Here is a 16,691-nt window from a genome sequence, read left to right as displayed (position 1 = left end):
TTTATGAATTACCCTTATTTTTGTGTGTTGTCTCTATTGCGTCTTGCCTCCTGGATAAAACTCGTCGTATTGATTTGAAAGTTTGATATGTTAGGATGACCGATTTGTGTAACACCCGCCTCTAGACACACTACAAGAAACAGCGGCATACTGAGGGAAGTCGTCGGAATAACGCTATTCCGAAAACATACTGACGAAAAAAATCCTCGGAAATAACTCCTCGGAAATTCATTTTTCCTCGGAAATCCCTCAGAAATTTCCGACGGAATTCCGATGAAATGAATTTCCGAGGAAACTCCTAGGACAATAAGTTCGTCGGAAATTTCCTCGGAATATACCGAGGGAGGTCTTCCTCGGAATATTTCGATGGCCCAATCCTCGGAAGTTCCAACGAAACATTCCTCGGAATTTTCATCGGGAATTTCCGAGGAACGTGGCCCTCGGAAAATTCCGAGGAAAGTGCGGCCCTCGGAAATTTCCGAGGAACTATCCCTCGATATATTCCGACGACTTATTCCGAGGAAAAGTTCGTCGGAAATTTCCGAGGGTGCTTTTCCTCGGAATTTCGAAAAAAATTAATTTTTTTTTAAAATATTATTTTTTTAAAAAAATTAAAATTTTTGAAATTTAAATTCGAAAATATAAAATTAAAATTGAAAACATATTAGATAATATTCAAAGTTGTACAAATAAAAATAAAACATTCCGAGTTTTTGAAAAAAAAAAAACTACGGGTCTTGAATGTTAAGGAACACCTCGTTCGGGTACATCCTCTTCATCATCTCCATCATTTGCTCGTTCAGCCTCTTTTGTGTCTCATAGCCCACCTGTTGAGCTGCCATATGGGTCTCCAACGCAGATATGCGATCATCCTTGTCCTTCAGCTGAGCCGTAAGTACTTCTGGATCAACTTAGGGCGGTGGTGTAGAAGAAGGAGTAGCTGACCGGGAGCGACGACCCAAACCGACCAATCGTCCCTTCTTCTTTGGAACCGACTGAAATATTAAATAGCCAAATTTAAATAATATAAAAAGATGATAAAATAAAAATCAAGAAATAAATGAATTGAACTTTAAAAAAAAGAACTTACCGATTCAACGATTTCGTTGATTCGAACCCGAGACAAGTTGGTCGAAGCCGCCGAATCGTCATCATCGGAATTCCATAAGAATATTCCGACGGAATGATATTTCCTCGGAATTCCGTCGGTATATTCCGAGGAAACCAAATTTTGTGTTTCCTCGGAATATCCTTGGAAATTCTTCGGGATATTCCGAGGATTTCATTTTCCGTCGGAATGTCCGTCAGAATACCGCTATTTTCTTGTAGTGGCATGCCCAAAGGCGAGGGGTTAAGGACATGTGTATATGCCGTAAGGTAAGCCATCATGTTATGCCAATGGTCCCTGAAATCTTATACGTGTTTCTTTCTGTGTAAATCGACCAATATAACCATACCCACTTTTTCTATTACACAAACATCACTACAAGAAAACAAGGCAATTTTTGATGGCAAGTCCGACTGACACAAATTCGTCAATAATTTCCAAGGAATTTCGGACAGGTAACCGTCGATAATAGCCATCCCGGCGGCCGTAAGGAATCTGTAGATAATTACCGACAGAATTCTAACTGTAACTTGGTAAAACCCTTGCCCTCATATATTACATTTTGTAAAGTATATATACACTGGAGTCATTAGGTATTTGTACAATATATGGAATGTTACATATTTCCTAATCTATCACTCCCCCGCAGTCGAAGCCGGGGCTTTGGAGACGCGAAGACTGGATTTGAAGTTCAAGAAAATATCCGCATATTGGCTTGAAGAAGGTACGTGTATGACTCGAACGTGACCAATGGCTATGCGTTCGCGAACAAAGTGAATGTCTATCTCGACGTGCTTCGTGCGTTGATGTTGAACTGGATTGGTGGAGAGATAGACGACACTGACGTTGTCGCAGTAGACTATTGTTGTGGTTCGCAATGGACAGTATAGCTCGAGCATCAAGTTTCTGATCCACGTAACTTCAGAGACGGCATTTGCGATGCCACAATATTATGCCTCTGCGCTTGAACGGTTTGTTGGAGTTTAAAAGACCAGGAGATGAGGTTGTCTCCATGGAAGATGCAGTAGCCTGAGGTTGACCGTTGCGTGTTTGGACATCATGCCCAATCGGCGTCAGAGCAAGCGGTGAGCGTGTCAGACGTTTTGGGCGTGAGTTGCAGACTTTGGTCCAGTGTCCCTTTGATGTAGCGCAATATGCGCTTTAAAGCATTGTAATGAGAATCCAATGGTCCATGCACGAAGAGGCACACTTGTTGAACAGCGAAGGCGATATCGGGTCTAGTGAAGGTAAGATATTGGAGAGCACCAGCAAGACTTCGATAGAGTTTAGGATCTGACATCGGTGAGCTTCCTTCGTCAGAGAGTTTTCCTCTAGCATCTGCTGGAGTGGTGCAAGAGTTGCATTCTGACAAGTTTGCTCTTTGTAGAATCTCCATGGCATATGTCTTTTGTTGCAGAAACAGACCAGCATTGTTGTATTTGATCGTGATGCCAAGGAAATAATGAAGCTTTCCGAGATCTGTCATGGCGAATTCTGCGTTGAGAGATGAAATAATGGAGTCACGAAGAGCTGTAGAGGAAGCAGTGAGGAGAATATCGTGGACATAGAGTAGAAGATATGCGATTCCGGAGTGGCTGTGGTGAATGAAGAGAGAGAAGTCGCAGTTACTCTGTTTGAAACCCACTCGTGTAGCAAAAGTGGCAAATCGCTGGTACCACGCGCAAGGCTTGTTTAAGGCCTTGGAGCGCTTTATGTAACAAGCAGACATGATCTGCTTTGGTTTCTTCTTTGAAACCTAACAGCTGATGCATGTAGACGGTTTCTTGAAGATCACTGTTGAGGAAGGCATTCTTGATGTCTAGTTGGTGGAGCGGCCTGTTTTTGGATAGAGCGATGTCGAGTACAAGTCTTATGGTTGTTGGCTAAACCACAGGACTGAAAGTCTCGTCGCAATCAATGTCGGGTTGTTGTGATCTGCCGTTAGCCACCAAACATGATTTGTGACAGACTAGATTGCCTTCCGAGTCATACTTGTACCTATGAATCCACATTGAACGCATAACATTAACATTATTTTGTCTGGGAATCAGCGACCATGTTCCCTTTTTAATCTGAGCATCATACTTTTCCTGCATAGATTCTCGCTATTTAGGGTCCTCAAGAGCTTGAAGATAAGAAGTAGGTAATGGTAAAATTTCTTTAGCTGTAAGAGAGAGAGAGAGAGAGAGGTTGGCGAGGTTTGAAAATTCCTTGTTGACTGCGAGTCACCATACGATGAGTTGTAGGTGGAACTGCTGGAGGGTTATTCAGAGGTGGTGGTTGACATGTGTTTGGGATCGGAGTTGGGTAAAGTTGTGATAATCTCACGGAACAGAGGGGAAGAGAGTGGAGGTGAGATATCATGAGACTGAGTTTCAAAAGAAGATGGTTTGTTTGTGGAGAAATGAAAGGAGTTTTCGTCAAAAATGACTTGACGAGAGATGATTATCTTATGAGTGATTAAGTCTAGACATCGATATCCCTTATGATAAATAGGAAAACCGAGAATAACATAAGCTGTGGAATGAGGAGAAAACTTGTGTTGTGCTATCGATGTGAGATTTAGATAGCATAGACAGCCAAACACTCGAAGGTGGTTATAGCAAACAGGTTTATGAAAGAGTTTGGTGAAACGTATTTCATTTTTAATGGCTGTAGATGGAAGAAGATTGAAGAGATGAGCTGCGATGTTAAGAGCTTCGACCCAATAAACCGGAGGCAAGTTGTCTTGAAAGAGAAGAGATCACACAAAATTGTTTAATGTACGTAGAGTGAGCTCAGCCTTGCCATTTTGTTGAGAAGTGTGGGGATACGAAAAGCGATGAGTAATTCCATTTGAGGAGAAGAAGTTTAGAAATTGGCTATTGTTATACTTACCACCATTGTCACATTGAAGTGATTTGATTTTGCAGCCAAATTGGTTTTGCATGTAAGCTGAGAAAAATTCTGATTTCTTTTTCAGTGGATAAACCCATACATAATGGCTGTAATGATCAAGAAAGATGGCATAGTATTTTTTGCCACCGATGCTGGGAACCGGAAAGGTCCAAACATCTGAATGAATTATTTGAAAAGGTTCAAAAAAACATCTGATATAACTAGATCAAAAGGAAGTTTGATGTGTTTCCCAAGTTGACAAGCATGACATAAAGAATGATTTGTTTTTGAAAACTGAATTAAATCAGAAGATAAAAGAGATTGCAAGACATTATTGCCGGGGTGGCCAAGACGACGATTCCACACCGTGGAGCTTTCAGTAGAAGAAAGAAAGGCTTGCGGAGAATAAGATGTTGCAACCCTGACGTCAATGGAGTAGAGAGGTCAGAGGCTGTTACATCGGAGATTGGTGTTTGAGTCATCAAGTCCTTAACCAAAAAACCAAAATGATCAAATTCAATCGAAACCCAATTGTCTTTAGCCAATTGACGAACATAGATAAGATTTTTGATGATGGAAGGACATACAAGAATGTTATTAAGATGCAAAGGGCATTTTATGGTGGGAATGGAATGGAAACCAATGGCAGAAGTAGGAAGAGAGGTATCATTATCGACGAGAATAGAAGGCGTGTTGCTCGAGTTAAAAAGAGAACAAAGGGTACCTGGTTGAGACGTGACGTGGGCCGTGGCTCCAGAGTCGAAATACCAGCCGGAGTCCTGAGGTTATTGCAGAGTCATTGTGCCAAAAGCCTGAGCAAGGTTCAGCGGAACGGTAGTTAACATCAGTGGTTGATTGTTTGCACTCTGCTGGAAAGGACCAAGTATGCCAGCGCTAGAAAATGGATTTGAAGTGACTTGATATGCCATTGGACCAAGGCGCCATTGTTGCTAGTTTTGTTGCCAGTTCTGTTGTTGCCAATACTGCTACGGTGGTTGTGAATGCCATGCCGAAGGTTGTTGCATCCAACCAGATTGGTTGTTGTTCCAGTTATTGTGGCCACATTCACGATAGTTGTTATTTCGTCCTCTGCCACAGAATCTGTTTTGATTATTGCGATAGTTACCCTGATAGTTCCCCTCATAATATTGTTGTTGTTGCTGAGCTCCGCGATTGTTGATATGTTGAGAGGATGGAGCATCGGCTTGCGTTGTAGCATCATGAAGGCCTTGAGGTGTGGAGCTCTTGGTGTGCTTGCTGATGTGATCTTCCTCCATAAGCAACATTGAGCGAGCCACTGAGAAGCTTGGGAATCGAGATCTGTGTTTTATAATATTGTGAATGTTATCAAACTTCTCTGAGAGGCCATTCAACATGTGCTTAACAACAGCATGATCAGTAACAGGGGAATCTACATTGGCGAGAAGATATGTGATGTTCTTAAGTTTTTGACAGTAGTCGTGGACATACATGTCGCCAATGGTGAGAGTACAAAGCTCGTTCTCTAGCTGGATCGCTCGTGCTTCTTTGTTGTCGTGGAAAAGGTTTTCGATTGTGATCCATAGATCACGAGTAGAGCAGCGAGTCTTCAATACCGCATCAAGGAGAGAAGAGGAGATGGTTCCGTAGATCCACATCTTCACAAGGCTGTCATGTTCCTTCCATTGTGTATCTTTGGCGTTTGCAGGGAGGGAAGTCCCGTCGAGATGGCCGGAGACACCAAACGTTAGACAGTGGGTCTCAAACAGTTCTCGCTATGCATCATAGTTCCTCTTTTGCATGTCTAGGACCACGGGAATGTATGACTTGATGTGTGTAACACCAAATGCTTTGTCAGTTTTTTGCGCCATGTTGAAACAGAAAAAATGTTTTGTGAGAGTAAGAGGAAGAAGTGATCATAGATCAACGGAAGAACAAGAAGAAGAAGGGCGGCTAGGAGATTAAGATTTGGCTCTGATACCATGTAACTTGATAAAACCCTTGCCCTCATATATTACATTTTGTAAAGTATATATATACATTGGAGTCATTAGGGTATTTGTACAATATATGGGATGTTACATATTTCCAAATCTATCACTTACCAAAATGTATATGTTATCAAACCGTTGTAGTGCATGAAAAGAAAGATAGGCACGAGTAAATGAATTACTCAGTGAAACAACTCTAGACTAGTTTCTCTCCATGAGCCTCCATATGACAATGCACAACAATAAATTACTATCTGCATATATTAAATCGATTAACAAACACCACTAACATTCATAATAAACATCAACATTCAACACAAGTATTGAGAAGCAAACAACCTAGACCTCTAAGACCAAATTTTCCGGTAGCCTTATATCTACCCCAGCGACCTCATGTGACTACCCGCTTGTAACCTACTTATATCTACAACACGGCCCGCTTGTGATTTACTTATGTCCACAACACGTCTCATAGTCACTTATTCACGGACTCAGCATGACTCAATATTACCTGCTCCTAATATCACCTACAATTCTTTAATAGCCTCCCCAACATTGTTGACTGAATACTTAACTTCCTCATTTCATATCTCTTTTAACACATTCATTCTTATCATCCATCTCATTATCACTTTCATCTTTATTCTAAATACCACCCATTTTCGCTGTCACACACAGAATAAAAATTAAAACTGAACCACAATCACTCACAAGTTCCAGTTCATTCCATCCATCTAACCACCTAGATCATTATGTTCTTATCACAAGGTGACATCAACACCAGACAGTCCACTGAGTTCTTTAAATAGTGTGAGTGTTCTTATGCAACATAAAACATGAATCTAATAATTTAGCAAATATTTTGATCCATCAACTAACAACAATCAAACCAACCAGTTTTAATTAAGCATCAAAACGTATAAATGATCAAGAGAAGAAAACTCACTAGTTTCGAACCACCTCAACTGGAAGAAGATTGTGGGAACCCAAATTCGCACTGTAGATTTCTGTTTAAATTAGGAAAGTTAGGAAAATCCTAATTCCCAGAGGTCCCGGATATCTGCTAAATAAAGACGAGAAAAATAAGAAATCGAAAAGAGAGAAAAATAGATCTTATTCCGAATTCGCGTTTGAGCGTTACAACAAGGTAAGAGCATGGGCTACGAGAGCTGTCGGCGAGATTCGTAGTTCTAAAACCTTAAGACTGCAAAACCTAATTAATTCGCAGCTCAAATAACAAAAACAAAAAGTTGCCTAAAATTGCTCTGAAAAAGTTCTCCATTTGTGCCTCTCGCCTAGGACTCTTCTCTCCAAGGTCGGTTTGAGCTTTTCCCTTCCTGCCCTTAAGCTGTCATAACTCGAAAATGGAGATATTTTATTTTTCTCTATCTTCATGATTATCCGCAGAAACTTAACATTTATCTGGGGAAATTTGACATTTATCCTTTCTTGCGGATAAAGTGTAAACCACCATAGTATCTATGGGTTTTTCCTTGAAAAATCGTAAGTGGGTTTCTAATCACGTTTTAGACCTATTTAGGCCATCATTCAACTCGAAATGTTTATTACAATTTTTACCGATAAACATAAACTTTCCGCGATTTTTATCGTAAAGTTTAAGTGATAACTCCAATCGACGGAAGTGTAAAATTATATGGCTACGGTACTCGGGAACTAGCATTGAGGAACTGACGAGAATGCAAGGTTTTGGGTTGTGCCCGTTGATCGATGTCTGAGACAGTTCGGTCGCTACGTAGCGACCAAACGTGCTGGTTCGGTCGCTACGTAGTGACCGAACAAGAGGCCTGGTAGGTCGCCATGTAGAGACCGAACATGCTGGTTTGGTCGCTATGTAGCGACCTTGTTCCGATGTTTCGCGAAAGTGTTCTCGGACTATCGGTGTTTAGTTTTGATGGATCAACCGGGATTAGTGCAAGATTTTACCGCAAAGTTTCTCGTAGAGATTTCTTTACGAATATTAATTTTCGAGAAGTGTTTAGAATTATTTTCCGAAGAATTTCAAGCATTGATTCCGTTGTGACCGATTTTGACCCCAACATAGATCTTGAGATTAGATCAGAAGAACAAGGCAAAGATACATAGCAAACCATGAACCAAGCCCTTGGCTCAGTGGTGGTGGCTAGCAAGACTGGCGGAAGGCGAGTCAGCTTGCGGTGGCGCACGATAGACGGCATGGCATGTGCGTGAAGCGACGGTGCGGCGAGGAGAGAGAGAGATAGGTATCTTGATGGGTAGGGTTTTTGGGTTTCTCAGGATCTCTGCCATGTTTTGCTCTGGATTTGTAAATGAGAGAAAAAGATGAAAAATCCTTATAAAAAAGAAGAGAAATACCTATGTTTAACTTTAATGTTCTCTTGACCTACGAGACTTCTCCTCTCCACAATCACTTTCTTAAATAATATGACATGGCTACTAAAATATATGACATATCTTATGACATAGACAATTACTACATTTATTGTTAATTTATATTTTTGGTAAACTTTTTAGAATATTGTAATAACTCTTATATCACCATTAAAAATATATTCAAATATGACATTAAAAATTTTGAAATATTATTTTAATATATTTTTTATAATTATACAATTTTTTTACTAAAATTTTGAAACAATTCTACAATTTTTTTAAGAAAATTATAAACTTTTAATCGTAATATAATTAGTTTCTTTATATATCTACAAATTTTATAAATAATGTTTAGTTATAATTTTTGATAATTATTAAAATTATATGAATTTTTATTAATATTATACAAGTTGATTTAATATATTTAACCAAAAAATGTAACTAAGATTGTAATTTTAAAATATACATAAATATTCTTTAGTATAATTTATTATTAAAAAAAATATTTTTATCTTAATTTTATGTTTAATTAAAATTAAATATATATTAAAATATTGGTAAAATAATAAAATCTACAATATTAATAATTTTTTTATTTTCATGTATAATTTAATTTAAATAATTAATTACTATACATGGGACAAGAAAACGTCTAGTTTGTTTTAAACCACAATAAATTTGGAGTTTCTGATTTCGGGATGATTAAATTTGAATTTTATTTTATAAAAATTATTAAACGTTGACAAAGATTAAACTAGGGGATAGAAAACTTAGGATAAGCAAGGATTTACCTAAAATATTCAAATATCCTTAATGAAACCTTTGCTTATGTATGAAACCCGTTCGGAGAATCAAATATCAGATCCAAAAGATTTGTCTTATGATATGCAGTTTTATTCTCATGTTTGTCACTGTAAGGGGGCTGGCTCAAGGTATTTACGGATCCTTGGACAAAAGAATTTTTAATTTTTTTTACATTCATATATGGGCAGCATATATTTTTGGGACCTTTATCCCTAATTATTTTTAAAAATTGGAGCTCCTCTTTAACATTATTTTGGTTAAAAAAATGTTTGGGCCCCGGAATCGACATCCCTTTACCCCATACCCTAAGCCGGCCAAGCCCCCTTCTTGTCGACAATCCAGCTGAATCTTTGCATACTATGGCCGTGATCTTAATAGCTTTTTTCCTCAATCCACTGTACATGTGGACCAAAAACCTGAGCGTGTAAATGCATGGGCCATGTATACATATGAGAGCAGAAATGCACAGTTGGAAACATATGGAAGTATGAATCACCTGGATCACATTATATACTCAGACATCATAAAACATCATCATTTCCCTATTTGAAGTAAAATTTCTCCACATTTAAGACAATGCTAGGCAATGAAAGCTTCACTCTTTAATTACCTTTATAAATACAGAATACCTCATTCCTCTGGTTTCCATCTTATGCTCTTTGTGTATCTAACATTAATATTTTGTTTTTTTGTTTCTTACACATTCTTATATTTTCTCGATTTGTCCGTGACTCTATGGAAATTCCAAACAAGCATGTTTCTACATTTATATTTTTCCTTGGATTGGCTGTTTTGCATGGAATTCAGTATACAGAAGAGAGACATTTGAAAATTACTTCGTTAGAGATTATGTCAACTTATATGAATCCTGAGGCTGAGAATTCTAGCATTGTGGTCACATATACACGACGTAGTGTTCTTCAAAAGGCGGTCATCACCCACCCCACAGACTTCAGGTCGACAAATCCGGGCAACAGCCCAGGTGTTGGACACTCTCATGGACGACATTGATTTGGGTATCATATCATACGTCACAATTTATATCATATAGAAAATTATATGTATTTTTCGTGTAAACTTGTCATCTAATTCTGAAGGGATGTTTGGACATCACTTTACCATTTCAATGTTTTGACAGTACTATGATAATCATGTCTTTGTCGTGGGTTTGCTCCACTGTCATGTTTGTAAAATTATATAATGAATAAATCACTTTGCGAAGAATATAAATTAATGAAAAATATCTTGCTAAGCTGACTATAATACCTAATTGTTCAATGAATTCAGTAAGTGTAAACCTCAATGAAAAGCTTAGGGCAACCTCAACGGTAGAAATGGTCAATTGAGAATGTGAATAATAAAATATTATTACTTTTGTCTGTTTAATTTTAATTATTTAGATTTAATTTTTAAACAAGATTGGTGAGTTATAAGCCCTGGGGTTATGAGGGTGACAAGTGTTTCTATAGTTTTAAGGTTATTGTAACCTCAAAAAGAAGACACGGGATGTTAAAACTTTTTTAACTCTCTTCTACTTTTTGAGTTTTATATTGGGTGTAGATGCTTTCCACAACTACAATTATATTTACAGTCCTAAATCTACGTTAATCTTGATTTCTATTTTTTATTAAAGTTCACAGCTCTTTTTTAAATTCACAACACTTTTTAAAATTCATGTCTTTATAATTGCTTTGAAAAGACAAATATCTATAGCCTAAATTTAAAGACTTTTAAAATTAAAAATCTAGAATCAAAGCAAAAAATATCACAGCAATATTTCTATAACAAAAAAAAATAAAATCACAGTTCTTACCAAATCAAATCAATATTTTATTTGTTTAGATATTTATTGCCGTTGGACATGGCCTTACGAAGAAAATACTTAACATGAAATATGTAGTCACCACGTCTCGGGAAACTGTTGAATATTATATACCAAGTCACAGTGACAAAAAGAAAATTATATACCAAGTCATATAAAAGCACCTTCTTTGAAGATACCCAATGAATATTTAACTAATTACAAAAAATAAAATAAATATAATAAATAAGAGAGAGGAGAGAAAATATATTAAATATTCTTGAGAACTCTTTTTGCATGTGTTGGCATATATATTAGAGGTTTGGGTTTGCTTTAGATAATAAATTTTAATCAATCAATTTATTTATATTAAAATACTAATATTATGAAATTGAGAAATTTTGTCGATAATAGTGCTCTAAGAAAAAGAGTTAAAAGTACACAAAATTTTGAGAACATTGCCAAGCATGACCTAAAACTCAATTTTAAATATAAAAGTATATCACAAATTCAATCAAATGCAAAAGTAACTCAAAAATCTAGTAAAATTACAATAAGCATCTTATGACCAAACAAAAAACATGTATGCACTTTTAAGAATATAACCACATGAAGTCTTGTGTGGTTTTGTAAGTCTTACATTATAAGAATTTTCGAAAGGTTTTCTTTTCATATATTAGATCTTAAAAATAATTTATAAATATTTTTTTATGGAGAAATTTTTGAAATAATGTAATTATAAACATTTCTAAATGATGAATATTTAGATTTACTAAATTGATTTTTTTTTTCAACATACATGAGTGAATATAGGTTGTAAGTCATTAATGTCTTTGGTTTAAGGTTTGGTAAAATATGTTGTAGTATTATTTATATTTTAGAGTTAGATTTTAGAAGCTTAATTTTTTAAGAAAATTCAATTAGACATTTATGTGTTTAGTTTTGTATATATTAACAATTTTATAACTCGATCATATGTTTAATGAAGTGTTTGTTGCTATTTAGCTTTACTTCTAACATGTAATGCACTAGAAAGATTTTTGGTAAGTCTTCTCGGACGAATAGTAAACTTTGTTCCCCGTATGTTTTCAGACGACCTATAATGTCTTTGAAGCTTGTAGTCTTTAAATTTAGGATTTTTTCAATAGAAGAAATGGTGTGAATGTACTTTTTACGTGGTAAACACGATAAGAATTTCTTCACTAGCTTTGATTCATCCATACTTTCTCCTAATGCAGCTGACTTGGATGATAATTCTGATAGCTTGCCCACAAAGTCATTAATTTCGTCAGTGTCCTTCATCTTCAATCGATCGAATTCAGTCATTAGGGTTTACAGTCGTGCCTCTCAAACCTTATCAGCTCCCACATAATGAAATTTTATCGCATCCCATTCTTTGAGGTGTCGAGTCCTCCAATGATGTCATGGGATTCATGTTAACATACTATGAAATCGAGCAACCCGACTCAACCCTGCTTATTCAAGAAACAACCCAATACGTGATAAAATTACTAACAGACGAAGAAAATAACGTAACTGATGATCTTCAAGTTACTCTTACCATCACAGACTACAACCAAAACGCGACTGCAAGACCTGACGTCAACCTTATCATCACCGATTTTGACGCAACTAATAGGCCTCCAACTGCAGAAAAAGAAAACGATACATGCACGGTATACTTCAGAAATTACAACCAGGGGCGGACCCACGTTGAAGGTGGTGGGGTCAGCTGACACCACAAAAAAAAATTCTTATTAATAGCATGAATAAAATAAATTGAACCCACAAACTTTTGATTCTCTGAACCCACAAAAAAATGTTTGGACCCACAGGCTAAAGCCCAACATATTTGGCGATGGATCTAACAATTAGAAAAAGAAAATTTTAAAAAATTTTGTTTCCTAAACCCTTTTAACATATTTAACCTATTTTTTTCTCTGTTTCTAGAATAGATTTTTTATTGTCTTTTCAACTTCCTTCTCTTCTCTTCTCCAAATTCATCGTGCATTCTATGTAAGTTCAGATTTTACAATTAAGCTTTTATATTATTGTCTTTTACTAACTTTAATCAATTATATATGTATGTTACAACAATCTAGTTTTACGTAATTGTTATTTTTTTAACAAACTATATTGAACTTTTTTTTTGTTCTTAGTCTACAGATGAGAAATTGTCGCTTTTGTTTTGTTTCTATGTATATTATATCTTTTTAATAATATATTTTATATTTTTCAGCAGAATCAAATCATCAATGGAAAAGTTTGTGAATTTAAAAAGAAAAGAGTCATCTCCGTCTTGTGATTTAGATGATTTACCATGGGATCCTGCTGATTGGAAAAAAATATCTGAATACCTTTCAAATCAAAGAGATGAGATAATTCGTAGATATTTGATTAGAGGTCCTTGCCAACCTCGTGGTCATATCTTTAAACAGAAAATGATATCAGGTGCAATGAGACGATTTAATCATGCTTGATTTGATCAGTATAAAAGCTGGTTAGAGTATAGTATTAAGAAAGACGTTGTGTATTGCCTATGTTGTTACTTGTTTAGAGATAGTAATGGAAAAGGTGGAAAAACTGATGCATGGACTAACAAAGGTTTTTCTAGCTGGAATATGTTTAGTAGGCTTGCAGAGCATGTGGGACAAGTTAATAGCTTTCATAATAATGCAGTTATGAAATGTGAAAACTTGATGAGACAAGGTCAGTCTATTAAGCATGCTTTGCATAAGCAGGATGATATTAACAAGAATGAGTATCGAATTCGGTTAGATGCTTCAATTGATGTTTCCAGATATTTGTTGCGACAAGGTTTTCCTTTTCGTGGTCATGATGAGTCAGAAACATCTGCTAATAAAGGAAATTTTATGGAGCTTCTGAAATACACTGCTGAGCAAAATGAAGCTGTGAGTAAGGTTGTCTTACAAAATGCTCCAGGAAATAATCAGATGGTGTCTTCGAAGATTCGAAAAGATATTGCGCATTGTTTTGCAGAAGAGGTAATCAAATCTATTATTGAAGAAATTGATCATGACGTTTTTGGTTTGCTGGTTGATGAATCTGCTGACGTTTCCGATAAAGAACAAATGGCAGTAGTATTTCGGTTTGTTGATAAAAGTGGGAATGTCAAAGAAAGATTCATTAGCATTATACATGTGACTGAGACATCTTCAGCATATCTGAAATCTGCTATTGATTCTTTGTTTGCTAAGCTTGGGTTGAGCATAAAAAAGTTGAGAGGACAAGATTACGATGGCGCAAGTAATATGAATGGTGAATACAATGGACTAAGGTCACTGATTTTACGGGAAAACACCTCAGCTTATTATGTCCATTGTTTTGCAAATCAACTTCAATTGGTTTTTGTGGCTGTTGCAAGAAAGCATTTTGAGGTTGGAGGATTCTTTGATATGATTTCTCTATTATTGAATGTGGTTGGCGCTTCATGTAAGAGAAAGTATAAGATTAAAGAAGATCACAGAAAAATGATTGAGGAAGATATTCTTGATGGTAAAATCAACACATGAAAAGGGTTGAATCAAGAGGTTGCTATTCAGAGACCAGGGCAGACACGTTGGGGTTCTCACTACAGAACTTTGTTGCGTTTGATTGAGTTATTTTCTCCCATCATCAATGTGCTTAAACATATTCAGAATGAAGGCTTGGAAGACTCGAAAAGGCGACAAGCATATGATCTTCTTGTATACTTCCAGAATTTTAATTTTGTGTTTTATCTGTAAATGATGGTTCACCTTTTAGGACTTACATATAGCTTATCCAAAGCTTTGCAACAAAGGGATCAATACATTTTGAATGCTATGTCACTGGTGAAGTCAACAAAGAGACAACTCCAAGATTTTAGAGATAATGGGTGGCATTCTTTGATGGATAAGGTCTTTTCTTTTTGTGAGAAGTATGAAATTGAGAAGATTGATATGGAAGATGAATTTATTCACCCAAAGAGACCAAGGAAAAAAACAGGAATACAAAACATGCATCACTTTATATGCTGTTTTGGATTTGCAACTTCAAGAATTTAATAATCGCTTTACTGAGGTAAACACCGAGTTGCTTACATGTGTTGCTTCTTTATCTCCTATTGGTTCATTTTCTGAGTTTGACCAATCGAAGTTGATGAACTTAGCCAAGTTCTATCCTTACGACTTAAGTCCTACAAAGAGCATATCTCTTGAGCAACAGTTGTCTATATACATTGACAATGTTCGACATGATGAAAGATTTAGTCATTTGAAGAATCTAGGAGATCTTGCTCGTATGTTGGTGGATACACGGAAACATCTATCACTTCCTTTGGTTCATAGGCTTTTGAAGTTAGCTTTGATTTTACCAGTCGCGACTGCAACTGTTGAAAGATGTTTTTCAGCAATGAAGATTGTGAAGACAGATCGACGAAATCGGATTGGCGATGAGTTTCTTAATGACTGTTTAGTTTGTTATATTGAGAAAGATGTATTTCAGACTGTTACTAATAAAACAGCGATGAAAAGATTTCAAGATATGAAAGATCGTAAGATGCTTTTGTAGAATGATACTTTTTTAGAATGATTTATGAAATTTCTTTTTTTTATTAATTTTTGGTTTGGTTTGAACCCACAAAAAAAAAATTTATGGGTTCGCCCTTGATTACAACAATGGAACTATCTATGCTCTTTTACGCCGTACTTTCCATTTTTGCTGCATTGATCAATGGCTTCGTACAAATATAAGATTTTCCCATATGTAGGAAAAATCATCTATGATTCAGCATTATTACAATTTATATGGGGGTTTCTTATGTTCCAGTTTTCAGTTTTATTTACATACTGCTTTTGATTTTCGTTTAAATTTTTAAACAATATAATATATAAATATTTTTCTTCATTTCCTAATATGTTCCATTACCAGAATTAGTTTTTTTTTAAACCAAAAATCAAATAAAAACATATATGAACAAAAATTCATTACACATGTTTAAATTCAAATTAGTCACTAAAAAAAATTCAAATGTCGTTCCTTCTATATACTGTCTACATGGTACTTAACAGTATAAGTATATTCTCTAAATAAAATTAACTTTATATTTAAATTTTAACTAAATTTACTTTATTATGACTATCGGCTTTTTATTATATTTTTATTGAATCGATTAGTTATAACCACTTATGCTATTTCACATTGAACTAAGTAACTTTAAAAAAAAAGTAATACATTAGGATCGTTAACCAGTATCAATTGGATCAGAAAAATATAATTTTCTCTCAACATATTTTCATTTTCATATTTTTGAACATTTTTGAACATTTTTTTACTAAGACCATAAAATGAATTGTAAATTCATGTAAGAATAAAACATACGAACCCAGCGCGTAGCACCGGAATACCACTAGTATATATATATACAAGTAGCCTATGTTTTTTCTTTTGTCTAAATGTTAAATTTTATACCAAAGTTTTAGAATTTTGACAGCAGTTACATAGAGTACTAGTAGCAGATAAAAAAAGAAAAAATCTAAACACCAAGGAGAAAGAACAAGCAACAATGGTGAGACAAGGGACTTCAACAATTAACACAAGCACACAAGACACTAGCAGAAGGAAAGCTTGGCCGAGACTGAAGCATTGCCAAATGGATTCAGAATCTTTGATAATACATGAGACCACGCTCGGTAGATACTGGCTTGCCCAAAGCGCTACTCCAATTGATTGACTCCGACCACACGCAGCTTTGCAATGACCAACCGAGGGAACCATATCC

The 16,691-nt window shown here is 35.7% G+C and overlaps 2 protein-coding genes and 1 pseudogene across 2 annotated transcripts; 2 read left to right on the top strand and 1 right to left on the bottom strand.

Moving 5' to 3' along the window:
- Positions 1-2,165: 2,165 nt before the first annotated feature.
- LOC111199895 (uncharacterized mitochondrial protein AtMg00810-like) lies at positions 2,166-2,837 on the bottom strand. The gene has a single exon (XM_022690510.1). It carries the CDS (start codon positions 2,835-2,837, stop codon positions 2,166-2,168), a length of 672 nt encoding a protein of 223 aa, XP_022546231.1.
- Positions 2,838-9,576: 6,739 nt separating this feature from the next.
- Positions 9,577-10,381, top strand: LOC125577010 (precursor of CEP1-like). The gene has a single exon (XM_048737618.1). It carries the CDS (start codon positions 9,865-9,867, stop codon positions 10,138-10,140), a length of 276 nt encoding a protein of 91 aa, XP_048593575.1. The 5' UTR covers positions 9,577-9,864; the 3' UTR covers positions 10,141-10,381.
- Positions 10,382-10,550: 169 nt separating this feature from the next.
- On the top strand, positions 10,551-15,674 carry LOC125577011 (annotated as a pseudogene).
- The last annotated feature ends 1,017 nt before the right edge of the window (positions 15,675-16,691 follow it).

This window comes from Brassica napus, chromosome A8 (genome assembly GCF_020379485.1).
Source record: "Brassica napus cultivar Da-Ae chromosome A8, Da-Ae, whole genome shotgun sequence".
NCBI classification, from domain to species: Eukaryota; Viridiplantae; Streptophyta; class Magnoliopsida; order Brassicales; family Brassicaceae; genus Brassica; species Brassica napus.
Note: the sequence above shows the minus strand (reverse complement) of the source record. Positions and strands in the feature narration are given on the sequence as shown.